This window comes from Girardinichthys multiradiatus, chromosome 6, assembly GCF_021462225.1.
Source record: "Girardinichthys multiradiatus isolate DD_20200921_A chromosome 6, DD_fGirMul_XY1, whole genome shotgun sequence".
Classification (NCBI taxonomy): domain Eukaryota; kingdom Metazoa; phylum Chordata; class Actinopteri; order Cyprinodontiformes; family Goodeidae; genus Girardinichthys; species Girardinichthys multiradiatus.
In genome coordinates this window covers 35,503,810-35,519,145 of record NC_061799.1, presented here as the reverse complement: position 1 = coordinate 35,519,145, position 15,336 = coordinate 35,503,810, and the positions used below count along the sequence as shown (strand labels likewise).

At 43.5% G+C, this 15,336-nt stretch overlaps 1 protein-coding gene across 4 annotated transcripts in view; it reads left to right on the top strand.

The window, feature by feature from the left end:
- ankrd12 (ankyrin repeat domain 12) overlaps positions 1-15,336 on the top strand; it is a 52,403-nt gene that overhangs the window by 33,875 nt on the left and 3,192 nt on the right. For 3 of the 4 annotated variants that reach the window (XR_007038694.1, XR_007038695.1, XM_047368218.1), the window contains exons 3-9: positions 3,854-4,004; positions 7,535-7,606; positions 7,995-8,135; positions 9,357-9,560; positions 9,820-9,962; positions 10,236-10,383; positions 10,676-14,928. Coding sequence is in view for 2 of the 4 variants with exons in the window: in XM_047368218.1 (XP_047224174.1) it covers positions 3,854-4,004; positions 7,535-7,606; positions 7,995-8,135; positions 9,357-9,560; positions 9,820-9,962; positions 10,236-10,383; positions 10,676-14,928 (5,112 nt within the window). In the remaining 2 variants the exon portion in view is untranslated. The remainder of the gene's footprint in view (positions 1-3,853; positions 4,005-7,534; positions 7,607-7,994; positions 8,136-9,356; positions 9,561-9,819; positions 9,963-10,235; positions 10,384-10,675; positions 14,929-15,336) is intronic. The other variant, XM_047368219.1, reaches the window with a different exon arrangement.

Sequence of the window (15,336 nt, the reverse complement as noted above, 5' to 3'; positions counted from 1 at the left end):
GAAATATTTCAGGTCTTTTATTGTCTTAATACGGATGATTTTGGCATACAGCTCATGAAAACCCAAAATTCCTATCTCACAAAATTAGCATATCATTAAAAGGGTCTCTAAACGAGCTATGAACCTAATCATCTGAATCAACAAGTTAACTCTAAACACCTGCAAAAGATTCCTGAGGCCTTTAAAACTCCCAGCCTGGTTCATCACTCAAAACACCAATCATGGGTAAGACTGCCGACCTGACTGCTGTCCAGAAGGCCACTATTGACACCCTCAAGCAAGAGGGTAAGACACAGAAAGAAATTTCTGAACAAATAGGCTGTTCCCAGAGTGCTGTATCAAGGCACCTCAGTGGGAAGTCTGTTGGAAGGAAAAAGTGTGGCAGAAAACGCTGCACAACGAGAAGAGGTGACCGGACCCTGAGGAAGATTGTGGAGAAGGGCCGATTCCAGACCTTGGGGGACCTGCGGAAGCAGTGGACTGAGTCTGGAGTAGAAACATCCAGAGCCACCGTGCACAGGCGTGTGCAGGAAATGGGCTACAGGTGCCGCATTCCCCAGACCTGGGCTACAGAGAAGCAGCACTGGACTGTTGCTCAGTGGTCCAAAGTACTTTTTTTGGATGAAAGCAAATTCTGCATGTCATTCGGAAATCAAGGTGCCAGAGTCTGGAGGAAGACTGGGGAGAAGGAAATGCCAAAATGCCAGAAGTCCAGTGTCAAGTACCCACAGTCAGTGATGGTCTGGGGTGCCGTGTCAGCTGCTGGTGTTGGTCCACTGTGTTTTATCAAGGGCAGGGTCAATGCAGCTAGCTATCAGGAGATTTTGGAGCACTTCATGCTTCCATCTGCTGAAAAGCTTTTTGGAGATGAAGATTTCATTTTTCAGCACGACCTGGCACCTGCTCACAGTGCCAAAACCACTGGTAAATGGTTTACTGACCATGGTATCACTGTGCTCAATTGGCCTGCCAACTCTCCTGACCTGAACCCCATAGAGAATCTGTGGGATATTGTGAAGAGAACGTTGAGAGACTCAAGACCCAACACTCTGGATGAGCTAAAGGCCGCTATCGAAGCATCCTGGGCCTCCATAAGACCTCAGCAGTGCCACAGGCTGATTGCCTCCATGCCACGCCGCATTGAAGCAGTCATTTCTGCCAAAGGATTCCCGACCAAGTATTGAGTGCATAATTGTACATGATTATTTGAAGGTTAACGTTTTTTTTATTAAAAACACTTTTCTTTTATTGGTCGGATGAAATATGCTAATTTTGTGAGATAGGAATTTTGGGTTTTCATGAGCTGTATGCCAAAATCATCCGTATTAAGACAATAAAAGACCTGAAATATTTCAGTTAGTGTGCAATGAATCTAAAATATATGAATGTTAAATTTTCATCATGACATTATGGAAAATAATTAACTTTATCACAATATGCTAATATTTTGAGAAGGACCTGTACCTTTCTTTAAACATTTCCACGATCAACAAACGATTGTCTGCTGTGTTCCTTCCTGTTTGTGGTTTCCCTACAAACCTCTGAGACCTTCACAGAACAGCTGTATGACAGACTCTTTTTAGTTATTATGCGACTTCAGATGGCAGCTGGTTGCACAGGACTTTATGCCGGTGTATCAGAATAAAGGGCTGAATACAGATGAATGCCACACTTTTCAGATGTTTTTTTTTTTTTTTTTTTTTTTAATGAAAGCCAGGCATATTTTCCCTTTCTCTTCACATTTATAAACTACTTTGTGTTCATCTGTCACACAAAACCCCAAATAAAATGCATGAAAGTTTGTAATGTGACAAAATGCTAAATGTCTGCGCGGATATTTCTTTGAATTAAAACCACATTTTGTAAATAAACATCGCTGGACAATAACATGTGGTTTCCAGACAGGGAGCGCATCCTAGGCACACTGTCGTCAGTCTCAGTTACATACAACCTTGGACTTTGATCATCTGTAATCTTAGACTATAACTGTAAGTAATTAGCTGGTTGCAGTTTTGGTGCAGCTTCTTCAATAAAACCGCTTGTTTAAAACTCTTTGGTCAGACAAGGTCTTCCCTAAAACAGGTGAGAGGCTCGGGTGTAAGCTGTTCTCCATCTTCCCATCGTAACACTTAGTTATTCTACTAGATAAAAGACAAATTGTTTCTGCCCTTATTTTTGAAGCGAAGGTCCTTCACATCTAAGCTCTCTACTACTCTCAACATTGCCAGACACTCCAGCTTTGCACAGCTGGCACATCTCTTCGCCGAGATCAAAGACACACCACATTGCAGACATTTTCTTACTGCCAGAAATGTATTTTACGCACCAAATTGCTTGAGTGAATGTAATGGATCTGAAACAGCTTCATATGCAGATCGGATGGCTGATGAGTAACTGCAATAGTAAAGGTTTTACGTGCACTACTGTTTTGCTCCAGGTTGTTTTGCTCCCAACTTTCTCAACTTAATTTGTAATGTATTTTTCAAGCAAACAGATGGGACTCCCATGCACATGTGAAGTTAAAGAATGTCGGGTCAAATTGTGGAAATTAAACTCGTATTAAACCAATTAGCTGTAGTGAGTAAGTTTAGTTTGAATAATCTGACGGAGAAATGCAAATAACACAGGTGTTTCAGGTCCTTGCTGTTAAAGAAACTCATTCATCATGTCCTGCATTAATCTCTTAGTTTGAAAACACAGTTTAAACACAAATATATTTAAAACTGCATCTTCAGTTGTTGTGATTATTAATCTTCAATTTCTTTAACTGTCACAAATGTACAGAGTTGAATGCAGCACCCAGCCCCCCCAAAGTCTGGAAAAATATGAAATTCGATTTAAAACATTTTGTATTTCCAGACTATTCCATGTTTGTTCATTCTTTCATTTTTAAAGCCTGGGTTCCTAAATTGTCAGAGAACTCTGGAAATTTGAGTCTGGAATAGAATTGAATTTTGCCTCGGAAAATGTGCTAAAGATATATATCCTCTAGATTTTAGTTCTTATCTTTATTTTAGGGAAGTTAAGTGTCTACTAATGTGGTCATATTCATATTTAGTCATAGGTACAGGGGAAACAAAATTTTATTGGTCATACTATAATTTTCTGAAATGTTACCATTGACAAAATGGAACAACGTTGCTTTCTATTAACACATTAAGATTAAAATTTCCGCACGCAATTATTCTTTGCTTAAAACAAATGGTCTTAAAAATCTTGACAAGGGTGACCTTTTTTTTCTTAATTAAAATCATCAATAATAATTGGATCATTTCAGCATTGTTTTGATAAACTCATAAAATTGTTAACCACAATGAACCGTGTTACAAAGTTTTCATATCGTTGCATCCCTGTTTACCCTACTATCGATCTGCAGAAAGACAAAAAAAAGTCACTTTTAAAGGTAAAACAGTAATATTGTTGTGATGCAGGAGCTGTGAAAAATGTGTGTGCTCCTAACTGTACAACTTAAATGCACCATTGTAACCAGTTAGTCGGGAACCCAGGTTTCTAATAGATATACTTCCTTTCAGAGATGATTGCTCCTGATCTTTCACTTGGCAGCGGCTTTGTGCTGGAAAATACTGCTTCAAGGAGTCGGGCCGTTAACTCAGAATATGTTGCGCAGACATAACATATTGGGGAGGATATTTATGTCCCCCTTGCTAGATTTGGGTCATATTTCTGCAAGCTTTGTCTGCTCCTGAAGTGCTGTCTGCGAGCTGAAACCAACCATGTCTGTTGTTGAACTTGGTAACAGTTTTATGAAGCTGCTACAGTTTGTTTATTTTTGTCAATAACTGTTTGACTTACAAATCTCTTGGTTGTCTAACAATGTTCTTAACTCTGACAGAGTAAAGACAAACTGTCGCCTTTCACCAAAACTCCGAAGTTGGACCGGGGTGAATTGCTGGGAAAGGAAGGGAAAGCCAAGTCTTCCATGAAGCGCAAGCTTTCCTTCACTACAAGTCCGCCCCGGACAGAGGAGCGGGACTCAGACACTGGTAAGCCGAGTTATTGTCCCTGCCTGAAAGTGCCGCTCAGGCTGGCTCACTGCCATGTCCCCACACTGCCACCTGGTGGATCATAACGGAGCTTGTTCCAGCGGGTTTTAAACATTTAAGCAAGGTCAAAATCTTGACTGACGAATTTCGGAGGTCGTTTTGATTATAATGTTGGAAAGAACTGCACTGATTTGACCATTTACAATCTATGATGTTATTGTGCACAACTATAGATTCTCTAATGTTGGTGTTAAAAAGTCAGATGGAAAAGCAGTGATGTTTGGTGAGTGATGAAATCTAAAAAGTCTCGCTTTAAAGATTTGATTGGAAAATAAAACGGTGCTATGAAAAACTATTTGCTCCCTTACAGATTTCTTCTGATTTTGTCCCAATTCAGTGTTTCAGATCATCAAAAAACTGTATATCAAGCAAATATCACCAAACTAAACACAAAAAGCTGTCATAATTTAATAAATTAAATCATAATTTAATTTATTAAAAAAAGGTTATCCAGACCTGGCTTTATGTTAACAATAAGTAATTATCTTCCTATTAAATCCAGAATTAAATATGATTTACCTCATTTTGCGATTATTTTCACTAGTCACAATCAGGCCTAATTACTTCCTGACCTTTGGGGCTAAGAAATCACTTAATGAGAACCTGTCTGACAACATGAAGTAGGCTAAAAGATCTCAAAAAGCAACACATCATGGCAGGATCTAAACAAATTCAAAAACAGACGAGATCATGGACTTCTGATTCTGTGGAGTGACGGGACAAACCTCAAAACCTTTGGTCCGATCACATCTGGTGGTCGTATGACTGGAAAATCCTATATAAATTTAGTCCATTTACGTCAAACATAGCGATGGTAGTTTGATGTCCAGGTGCTGCTTTGCTTCCTCAGGACCCAGATGACTTGTTTGTGACCAGCAAGACCCCCTTTGGATGGTTAAAAAACACAACAAAATAATGGTTTTAGAGTGGCCTAGTCAAACTCCCAACTTATATCTGACTGAGATGCTGTGGCAGGATCTTATACCAGCTTTCATGGTCTAAATCTCTCTAATGTGGCTGAATTAAGTTGGATCACTCTTCGTTTTAAAGAAGTATTGTAAAACAATAGTGCTCTATTACGGTAAACTTCTTCAACAAAAAGTAGATTCTTTTAGAGTCTCTTTCTACAGATACTACAAAAAGAGTCAAACCAACATGTCCTATTGAAGTCTGGTTTCTGCACCCAGCTGTTTAATTAATTCAGTCAGCGTTCTTGTCGTTTCATTGCACTATGTACTTGTAGTGTTGGGAGCACATCTATTTCACATTTAGCCACAAAAGCTTCAATGTTTTCTTATCTGTGTTTTATATGATAAAATTGAACTTAAATAAATTGTGAAATAAAAATGAAGCATGGTTTTTAATATTCTTTTTACAAATAAAAACCTTAAAAGGGTTGCATGCATTTGTCCTGAACTTGCCTGAGTCGTTACTTTGTAGGTCCGCCTTCCACTGCCGTTATAGCTGAAAGCTGTTTTTAGGTTTGCACATTTACAAACTGAAATGTTTCCTAATTCTTTGCAAAATAGGTTAAGCTCAGTCAGGCTGAATGAGACTGAAAGTGTCGATGAACAGCAGTTTAAGTCTAGCCACAGATGGCCCCAGCATGATGCTGCCACCACCGTGTTTGAACATAGGGATGGTGCGTTCGGGGTGATGTACTTTGTTGGTTTTCCACCACATGTAGCGTGACCAGATATGTGGATAACCAATAGTTGTCTTGTCAGTAGATTCTCCCACCTGAGCTTTGGATGTTTGTAGCTCCTCCAGATTTACCATGCCCTGGCTGACTGCTCTAATGCCACCCTTCCCTGGCCATGTCTTTCTATGTTTTTGGTTGTACCATAGGCTTTTAAATGTTCTGATGATCGATGAAATGGTGCTCTGTGAGATGTTTAACGCTTGGGATATTATTTTCATAACCACTGACTTTAATGTCTCCATAACTTTCTCCCTGACCTGTCGCTGTGTTTCTTGGTCTTCACTAATGTTCTTTAACAAACCTCTGAGGCCTTCTTAGAACAACTAGATATATACTGAGATTAAATAAACACAACTAGACTCTATTGACTAATTAGGTTAGTTTTGATGGCAGTTAGTGGCACTAGATTTTATTTAGGGGTATACGAGTAAAGGGAGTTGACTACAATTGCATGCCACACTTTTCAGATTTTCATTTGTGATTGAATAAATGAGAACCATGAAATATATGAAAGGGTTTGATGGACATCATAACTGCTGTTTTCTGATCAAACATTTATTCAGGGTCAAAATCTTAACTGAATTTCTGATTATAAAGTTGGAAAGAGCTGCACTGATTTGTCCATTTACACTGTGTGATGTTATCCTGCACAATTATGTTTTCTCTGCTGTGACAGACCAGGGATGCTTAATTTTTTGGTTATTGATTAAATCCGAAAAGTCTTGCTGTAAGAATTTGGGTAACAAACAGTGCCACAGCAATGGAAAACACTTACGAATCTCTGTCAAAGGTTTCAGATCTTCAAAAAAAAAGTTTGACAAAGATGAGCAGAGTAAATACAAAAATCATAATTTCGTTTATCAAGGAAAAAGGTTATCCAGACCTGGCTTTATGTTAAAAAGTTATTATCTTCGAGTTAAATCCTGAATTAACTGATTAACTAGTCACAATCAGACCTGATTACTTCCTGCCCTTTAGGACCAGGAAATTGCTTTGATTAGAACGTGCCTGACAACACGAAGTAGGCCAAAAATATCTCAAAAAGCAACACATTATGTCTAAACAATCTTTTGTGATTACGGTGTGTCTCCACTGAAGATCTAAGCGTTTTGAGGCTGCCTCAAACTTTGCTGACCCCTGAGATAAATTCCTCAAGCAGCATTTTTAGCTTCTCTTCATAGTCGTCTCAATTTAAACTCTTCTTTCTTCTCCCATCTTCCACTTAGAAGCATAAATGTATGTTTACATCAGATCTGAGCTAAAAAAAATAAGTTTGTGTATAGTTTTGCTGCTGTGACAATAAATAAATAAAGCTCATGTTTACTGGCATCTTAAGATCTTCCAGTTTGCCTTCATCTCCTCTGTAGAGCAGAGCTCGGTCTTGTGAGTTTCATTGCGTGGTCCTGCTTCGCTCTCAGAAGGAACCCTTCAATTTAAATGTAATTTATGTGTTGCAGAGGTCTTAAAGGTAAACTAGCTCTGAGGGTGGCTTTGCCTTCCAGCAGCTCTCCTCAGTGTTTTCGAGCAGCTGCAGGAGGAAGCGGAGTAAATGACCGCCTGATTGGATCTTCTCTCCTGCCTCCTGTGTTGCCATGACTCATAATCTGCAGCGTGAAGCGTGCCGTTGTGCCTGTCTGTGTTTGACTACATGTGGAAAGAGGAGGGTGTGAGAGCATGAGCGTTAATGCAGTGCTTTCCCACCCTTCCACCCCTTGCTCTCCCCCTCCCTCCCCCATTCCTCCCCCGTCCTCTCTGCTTTGCACTGTAGATGACTCAGACCCAGGCCAGTCGAGTGAGACCTGGGGAGAGAGATTAGTGCCCCCCTGCAGGATATACGCAGGTAACTGCTGCAGCCCCCCTGCTGTCCTCTTCAAGTCATGTCAAAAACTCTGCTGCTACTCCGCTGCAAACACACACACACATGCACGTGTGTGTGTTTTCGCCTTGCATCTTCCCCGATTACAGCTCAGCATGTCTGTGTTTAGCAACATTCGACCAATTGGAGATGGGGGAGGGGGGTGGGGGCCCCCCGAGGAGCGCCGTCGACGCTTGACTGGCTTAAGAGAATGCTCTGTTTTGTTTTTTTCCCCAAACCTCATTGCTTGTCATCTGTTTCTCAGCGAGCTCAACAGATACAAGGAGGAGGAAAACGTGTCCCTTTCATACTGAAGTTTCTGTCGGAATAAAAATCTCACACATTGTAAACATTTGTCTTGATTCTGTTGCAGATAAAGATGGACCAGAGAAGAAGAAGGTGAAGAAGGAACCTGGGAGCAGAAGGTCCCAGTCCTCTAACCTTTTATTTGGATATCCGCTGTCAGAGCGCAAACAGATGGCTCTGCTCATGCAGATGACTGCCAACAGTCCAGGTTTGTAGCTCTGCCTTTTATCACCTTCACCACATCCTGAGAACTATTTACTTCGGCACCATTCATGCTTCTGAACATCTTGGAAAAAAAGTCTGTGAATCATTTATTCAATATTTACTGAAGCATGTTTGCGAGTTCCCAGAAAAAGTACATGATATTCCTCTTGATGTCTTAGTCACAGGGTTCCTTCACAGTCTGGAGTGTTTTCCAGGTCTGGATGAGTATGATATTTCCAGATGTTATTCCCAGTTACTCACTTTAAACGACCTGTTCATCTACCTATCCGTTTTATTCGTCCATACATCAATTTATCTATCTGTCCATTCAGCTGTTTGTTCATCTATGCATGCATCTAAATGTCCATCCTTACTTCCTTCCTCCCTTCCTTATTTATTTTCTTCCATACTTCCTCCCTTACCTCTTTCCTTCCTTCGTTACTTACTTCCTTTCTTCCTTTAGACTGATTTACTGTCAAACAGTGAGGAAAGAAACTTTGTAAACAGTACATTTATACATCTGGTTTCCACTATAATGTCAATTGGTCATTGGTCTGGAGAAACTCGGCCAACTGCATTGAGTCAGTGAATTTCTCTTAATATTAAATGACTGTTAGGCATAAGTTTTGTTTTCTATTCATTCTTTTATTTGTTGTTTAGTCTTTAAAGGAGGCTGCTGCCATTTACTGTAGTTGTTTTCATCCTTCGGGCTTCATTATTGTGTTGTTTGCAGAGTGATTGAGAGCTGTTGTGCTTGAACAGGGTTGAAAGTCGGTTAATTTCCAAGAGTAGCTTTCAAATAAAAATGTCTTTTGCCTGCTTTAAGTAAAATCCATGAAACAGTGAATTTATATTGCACCATTCATCAAATTTATAAGATTTTAGTTGCCACTGAATCTTTCATCAGGGTAATGATCCGAAACACACAGAAAAGTCTCACCTGACACAAAATCAACCCTTTTACCAAATACTTCTCATTCTGGGGGCTACGATGGCCATAAAAATATATAAAAAGGAATTTCTTTATCCATATGTGGGATTTCTTTCCCACTGATTAAATATACTCAAACTAAAGGTTGGGTCTTTCTAAATTGACTTTTGTGAGATCATGCTACTGCAGTGAAAGATTTTAGGGTCTTTAACGTTAACAGTATTATATAAACACCTGGTGTCAGCATTTAGAAACAACAGTCGGCTAAGTCCTTTATCCCTCGCCTGTGTCCAGACTCCACGCCCAGCCACCCCTCACAGACGACCCCCAGGCAGAAGAAAGTCCCCAGCAGCGCCTCGTCCCGACAGAAGGACAAAGTCAACAAGAGGAACGAGCGCGGGGAGACGCCCCTCCACATGGCAGCGATCCGTGGAGACGCCAAGCAAGTTAAAGAGCTCATTAGCCTGGGAGCCGATGTCAATGTCAAAGACTTTGCAGGTACAGTGCCGCAGGAGATAATCATTTAAAAGCTTTCATTACGTCTGCATGGCTGCTAATGACACGAAGCAGTGCTGCAGCTGCTGATTCAAAGGTGACGCCTCTTAGAGAGATGACAGGAAGCAGGCAGTCCGCACGTCGGTGTCTCCCCGTACAGATGTTGTTTTGTGTGTAGGGGGGGGGGATAGCGGGATAAACGGGAAATGGCTCGCAGCTGTGTGTTCTGAGCAGTCCGATGTGTTCCTCCTGTTCTCCACAGGTTGGACTCCGCTTCATGAAGCCTGTAATCTGGGTTACTACGACGTGGCAAAGGTTTTAATAGCAGCAGGTGCAGAGGTGAACACGCAGGGGCTGGATGACGACACGCCGCTTCACGACGCTTCCAGCAGCGGCCACAAAGACGTAAGAACCTATCGAGACTTTATCCACAACTGAAGGTCTAAAGAGTAGATTTTAGATTGAGAGGATGCATTAAAGGTTTCTGACTATGTTAATATGGCGACTTTAAAGTATTTCCCTCAGGTACAGAATATTAAAAGTGAAAATTGTTTGAATTAAACGGATTTTTAAGAACATTTGCAAACATTTGAGCCTCCTTTAAACCAGGATTTCTCCTTTTTCCATAAACGATTCTCTGTGTCATTTTGTCGTTTTTGTTTTTCTTTCAATCTGCAGATTGTAAAACTCCTCCTTCGTCACGGCGGCAATGCCTTCCAAGCCAATAAGCGCGGCGAGCGGCCAGTGGATGTGGCCGACTCCCAAGAGCTGGAGCAGCTTCTAAAAGGAGAGGCGTCGCTGTCGGACCAAGACGACAGTTCTTCAGGTGGGCAGAAGAAGCTGTGGTGTTTAACTGTCCCTCATTCATGGGTTAAGGTTTTGTGAATCTGCCAGTAGCATCGATGATTTGGGAATCTGGGACTTGGTGGAAAGATTTATTTGCTGAGAGCCGTAATAATCAAAGTTAACAGAAATACATCCTTGAATTATATATAACTTTGACTTATTGAGTTGAATCACAGAAATAAATGAATTGTTTAATGATATTCTGATTTATTATAACACATATTTATTTGTAACTGCTTGTATTTACACAACATGTATTTTCCTCTCTGCAGAATCTGAAGACCCCCCATCCGTCAATCCATCCAGCGTGGACGACAACATGGAGGATTCTGACACCGAAAAGGAAACGGACGGCAAACCGACCACAAAGGCGTCATCGTCCGTGCCGGGCATGGACGAGTACGAGTTTAAAGACGAGGAAGAAGAGGAGGATCTGAGCAAAGCTCTGAACGACAGACACATCCCCAGGAGGGAGCTGCGGCAGCGAGAGAAGGAGGATAAAGAAAGGAATCATGTTGCGGGAAAGCAAAGCAACAAGGGCAACTCTTCCTCAAAGTCCAAAAAACCGAAAAGCTCCCGCGTCCACTGCAGCTCCGACACCTCCAGCGACGAGATGGAGAGCCTGTCAGAGAAAAGGAACTCCCCCACCTGCTCCCAAAGCGCAGAGAGCCACCAAATGGACACAAGGTTGAAAAAGGACAATTCTGAGCAAAAGGAAAAGGGTAAAATGAAGAAGAAGAGCAAAAACCAGACCAAAAACAAGGAAAATGAAGAGGACGGGAAGGAGAACAGCAAAACTTTGGTCCTCTCTCTTGCAACTGTGTCGGAAAGCAACGAGAAGGGGCGGGAGGAGGACTCCTTTAAGATGTCTTTCAGTCCTAAAGACGACTCATCCGTCCACCTCTTCCATTTTTCCTCCATTAAATCTCCTAAACTGAACCACAGCCTGGCAGACAAGCACTGTCCGCTCAAACAGGAAAACACCAAGGTGTCTATCACCGACGGCTCATACAACCACTACTCCGATGCAGATTACTGCACGGAAAGCTCCAGCACGAAAGGGTGCAAGCACCGGGAAAAGAGCAAACATCAACAGAAGGATTCCAGCCTGGAGGGAGACGACGGCCGCTCGAGCCCCTGCAAGGACAGCGTCATAGGAAACAGCATGGACGGCGGCGAGGGGGTCTTACGGAAGACAGATCTAGACGGAAAAGTAGTGAAGAAGCACAAACTCAAACACAAGGAGAAAGATAAACACAGGAGAGAGTACAAAGCTGACCGGAGCCGCCACAGGCAGAAGGAGACCAGGAAAGACGGCCACAGGAATCTGGAGTTCGACAGGGAGTTCTGGAAGGAAAATTTTTTCAAAAGTGACGAGGCAGATGAACCTTTGGCAGCAAAAAAGGACTGTGAGGACATCAGCTCAGTCCAGAAGCCTGCTGATTCCCCTCCCAAAGATGAGAGAAACTCGAAGGAGAAGCACTCCGGCAGCAAGGAAAAAAAGCTGAGAGAGGAGCGGGAAAAAGACAAGGTCGTGAAGAAGGAGCGAAAAGAGTCTGCCGGGAAAGAAGAGAAGACAAAGGACTTGAAGCCTAGCGAGTGTGATGAGAAGGTGGATGGTCACGGATCAGGTCAAAGTCCCGAGGAGTCGCTGCAGAACAGCAGCATGAAAGAGGAGATGGAGGAGAAACCCATCACAACTGATCAGGAACAGCTGGACCTGTCCGAAAAGGCTTCACGTGACAAACCTGACAAGAGGCTTCCAGGGAAAGAAAAGGATTCGGATAAAATGGAGAAAAGACATCTGGACAAGGAGAAAAAGATTAAACTGGAGCATTCAGACAAAGCTGAGCCGCAAAATTCAGTGGACCGCTGGAAGGAAAAAGACAGAACAGGAACCCTCTCGCCTGGAGATAAAAGCTACAGAGAGAACGAGAAGCTGAAATCTTTATCCGCAGCAAAGAAGCACGAAGATGGCAGGAAAAATAAAGATAAGCTCGAGAAACGCTCCGATAGGGAGTACAGCGCCGGGGATCACAAAGAAAGAGATCGAGCAAACAGTGATAGGAGAGGGAAACCTCTGGAGAAGTCCATGGATCACGGCAAGTCTGACCGCTTGAAAGAAAAGGACTGTGACAGGAAAAAGAAAGATAAGATAAAAGATAGCAGCGTTTCATCCAGCTCTAATCTGAAGTTACTTTTAGAAGATAAGAGGAGCGGTCTGTCTGAGAGCAGCAAGGTCTTATCTACAAAATCAAAGGAGGAAGCCCTGAAGACACCAGAGAAGGATCGAGACAGAAGAGATCGGGAGCGAGACTATGACAGACACAAGGACAAGGATAAAGACCGGCATAAAGACCGCTCCCAGCAGGTCCGGATCAACAAAGCCAAACCCGGCGAGGGAGACGCAGACAAGAGCAAACCAAAAAACCCCACAGCCACACGGGACGCCAAGCCGAAGGAGAAACGTCTGGTGAATGATGACCTGATGCAGACCAGCTTTGAGCGAATGCTCAGCATGAAGGACCAGGAGATCGAGCTGTGGCATCGGAAACATTTGGAAAAAATCAAGCAGAAAGAACGGGAGAGACTCAAACAGCGGCCTCTGTACGATCCGGGGAAGTCCAAACCAAAAGACAGAACAAAACCAGAACTCTGTTTAAACAAGGAGCTGACACGATCAAAAAGCTCAGAAGCATCCGACGTCCACGGCAGAGAGAAATCCCTGAAAGATGGGGCCAACAACAGGACGCTGTCTCTGGATGGGAAGAGTGTGCCCACCATTGGCACAAAGGTCATATCGGTTGTAGACAACTGCCTGAGCAGATCGCCTCGACCCGAGAGCGACCGCGGTGGCCTCATGTCCCGCTCCGTGTCCCTAGTCTCTGTAGCAAGCTCCGAGGAGTCCTATCAGGCCGCAACATTAACTCCCAGACACACAGAATACGACTCGGACATGAACCTGGAGACCTCAGACTCCCAGCAGGCATTTCTCCAGTCTTCCCTCGTCATCCAAGCTTCCAGGTCACCATCTGTCCACGACAGAGACTGTAACAGTCCTCCAGACGTCCCACAGAGTAACCAGACGCCGCTGTCTGGGAAGCATGAACCTCAGTACCTCCAGAGCGTTCTGGAGGAGCATCCGAGGTCATCAGCTGAGGGTGACGGTGCAGAGCATCCGTTCACGTGTGGCCTTACCAACACCTCTGGAGAGGAACCGAAAACAAAGGAGACCTCAGAACCTGATGAGAGCCTCAGCAGTCAACAAAACCTAAACCCATCAGCTGATCCCGCCATGGAAAAAGAGGAAAGCACAGCAGGATGGTCAGCAACGCAACTCCCAGGTAAAGATCTTCCAAATAAAAATCAGATGCTTCCAGAACTTGACGCCTCTCAGGCAGAGCAGAAAACTGCTCCTTTCCCAGAACCCGCTGTGGAGAAAGACGTCTCCTGTCCGACGGAAACCTCGCAGGGAGAGTGTGGGAGCAAAGAATCCGATCAACCGTTAACATCCGGCGAGTCGTTGCCACTCACAGACGCAACAACCTTCCAGCAGAGAGAGATGCTCCCATCTTCCAGTACAGAGAACCAGTCGGATGTCCTACAGGTGCCTGGCCATCATGACAAACTTGTGGAGAATCCTGTACATGAGAATATGGACGCCGGTTCAGACAACCCAACACCGGAGGGGGCGGGGAGTCCACTGCCAACCACCAGTTTGCACATTCCCAGTTCAACAGAAGAGTTCCCAGCAGTTCAAGAAGACACAGCCACAGATAATCCTGACAAATCACAGCCTTCCACCGACGACGTTGGACCATGTCCTGATGTTCAGATGGAGGACGCTACGTCCTCTGTAACCCCCGAACCCAAGGCCGAGGAGACGGGTGACGCTCTGCCGAGCTCAGAGAACAGTGGTGGCGTTGCTGCTACAACAGAAAGTTCTTCCCTTGAAGAAAGCAAAGATGGTTCATATGAACCTAAAGCAGAGATCCCCTTGGAGCCCATGGAGGTCACACCAGCAGATGATAAAACTGAGTCATCAGCCGCAGAAGAACAGAGTCCGAGCTTCGTCCAGTCGGCCCCACAGACAGACAGCAGCAACGCCTCAGGGAACTCCTCTCCGCAGTCCGGAGACCGAGACTCCGATTCCTCTGGAGCAAAGCTTAAAGTTCGCCCCGCAGACGAGGATATGGACGTCCACGTCCCTCATCCACGCAAGAGGAAGATGCCCAAGCTGTCTAACTCGCAGTTATGCTCCACCACCCAGCTGGAGAAGGAGAAGTGTCAGCAGTCTCTCGCAGCCATCGTGGACTCTGTGAAGCTGGAGGAGATCGAGCCCTACCAGACGGAGAGGGCCAACCCGTACTACGAGTTCCTGCACATCCGCAAGAAGATCGAGGAGAAGCGTAAAGTTCTGTGCAACGTCACCCCCCAACCACCGCAGTATTATGATGAATACGTCACCTTTAATGGATCCTACCTCCTGGATGGGAACCCACTGAGCAAACTCTGCATACCAACAGTGAGTCTCATAGTTTATCACATGAATGATGAACCCATGCAGTTTTGTGTGTTTTGACAGTTTTACTCAATAAATACAGAACTTAACTTCACATTAAACTAGTAGCAAACATGATGAAAGCTGCAAAGTACCTTCCAAAGATATTCATACCTTCAAAGCATTTCAACATTTTATTGTGTTACAACCACAAGCTTCAAATGTATTTTATAGGGGTTTTATATCATAGATCAAGACAAAGTCCTGCATAATTTTGACCTGAAAGGAAAAGGTCACATGGGTTTCTAAATCTTTTACACATACAATCTGAAAAGTGTGGCTTGTATTTGTCATAATCCCCCTATACTCTATTATCCCTCAATAAACTCCAGTGCAGGTAGTCGTCTTTAGAGGTCACCTGGTTAGTGGAGT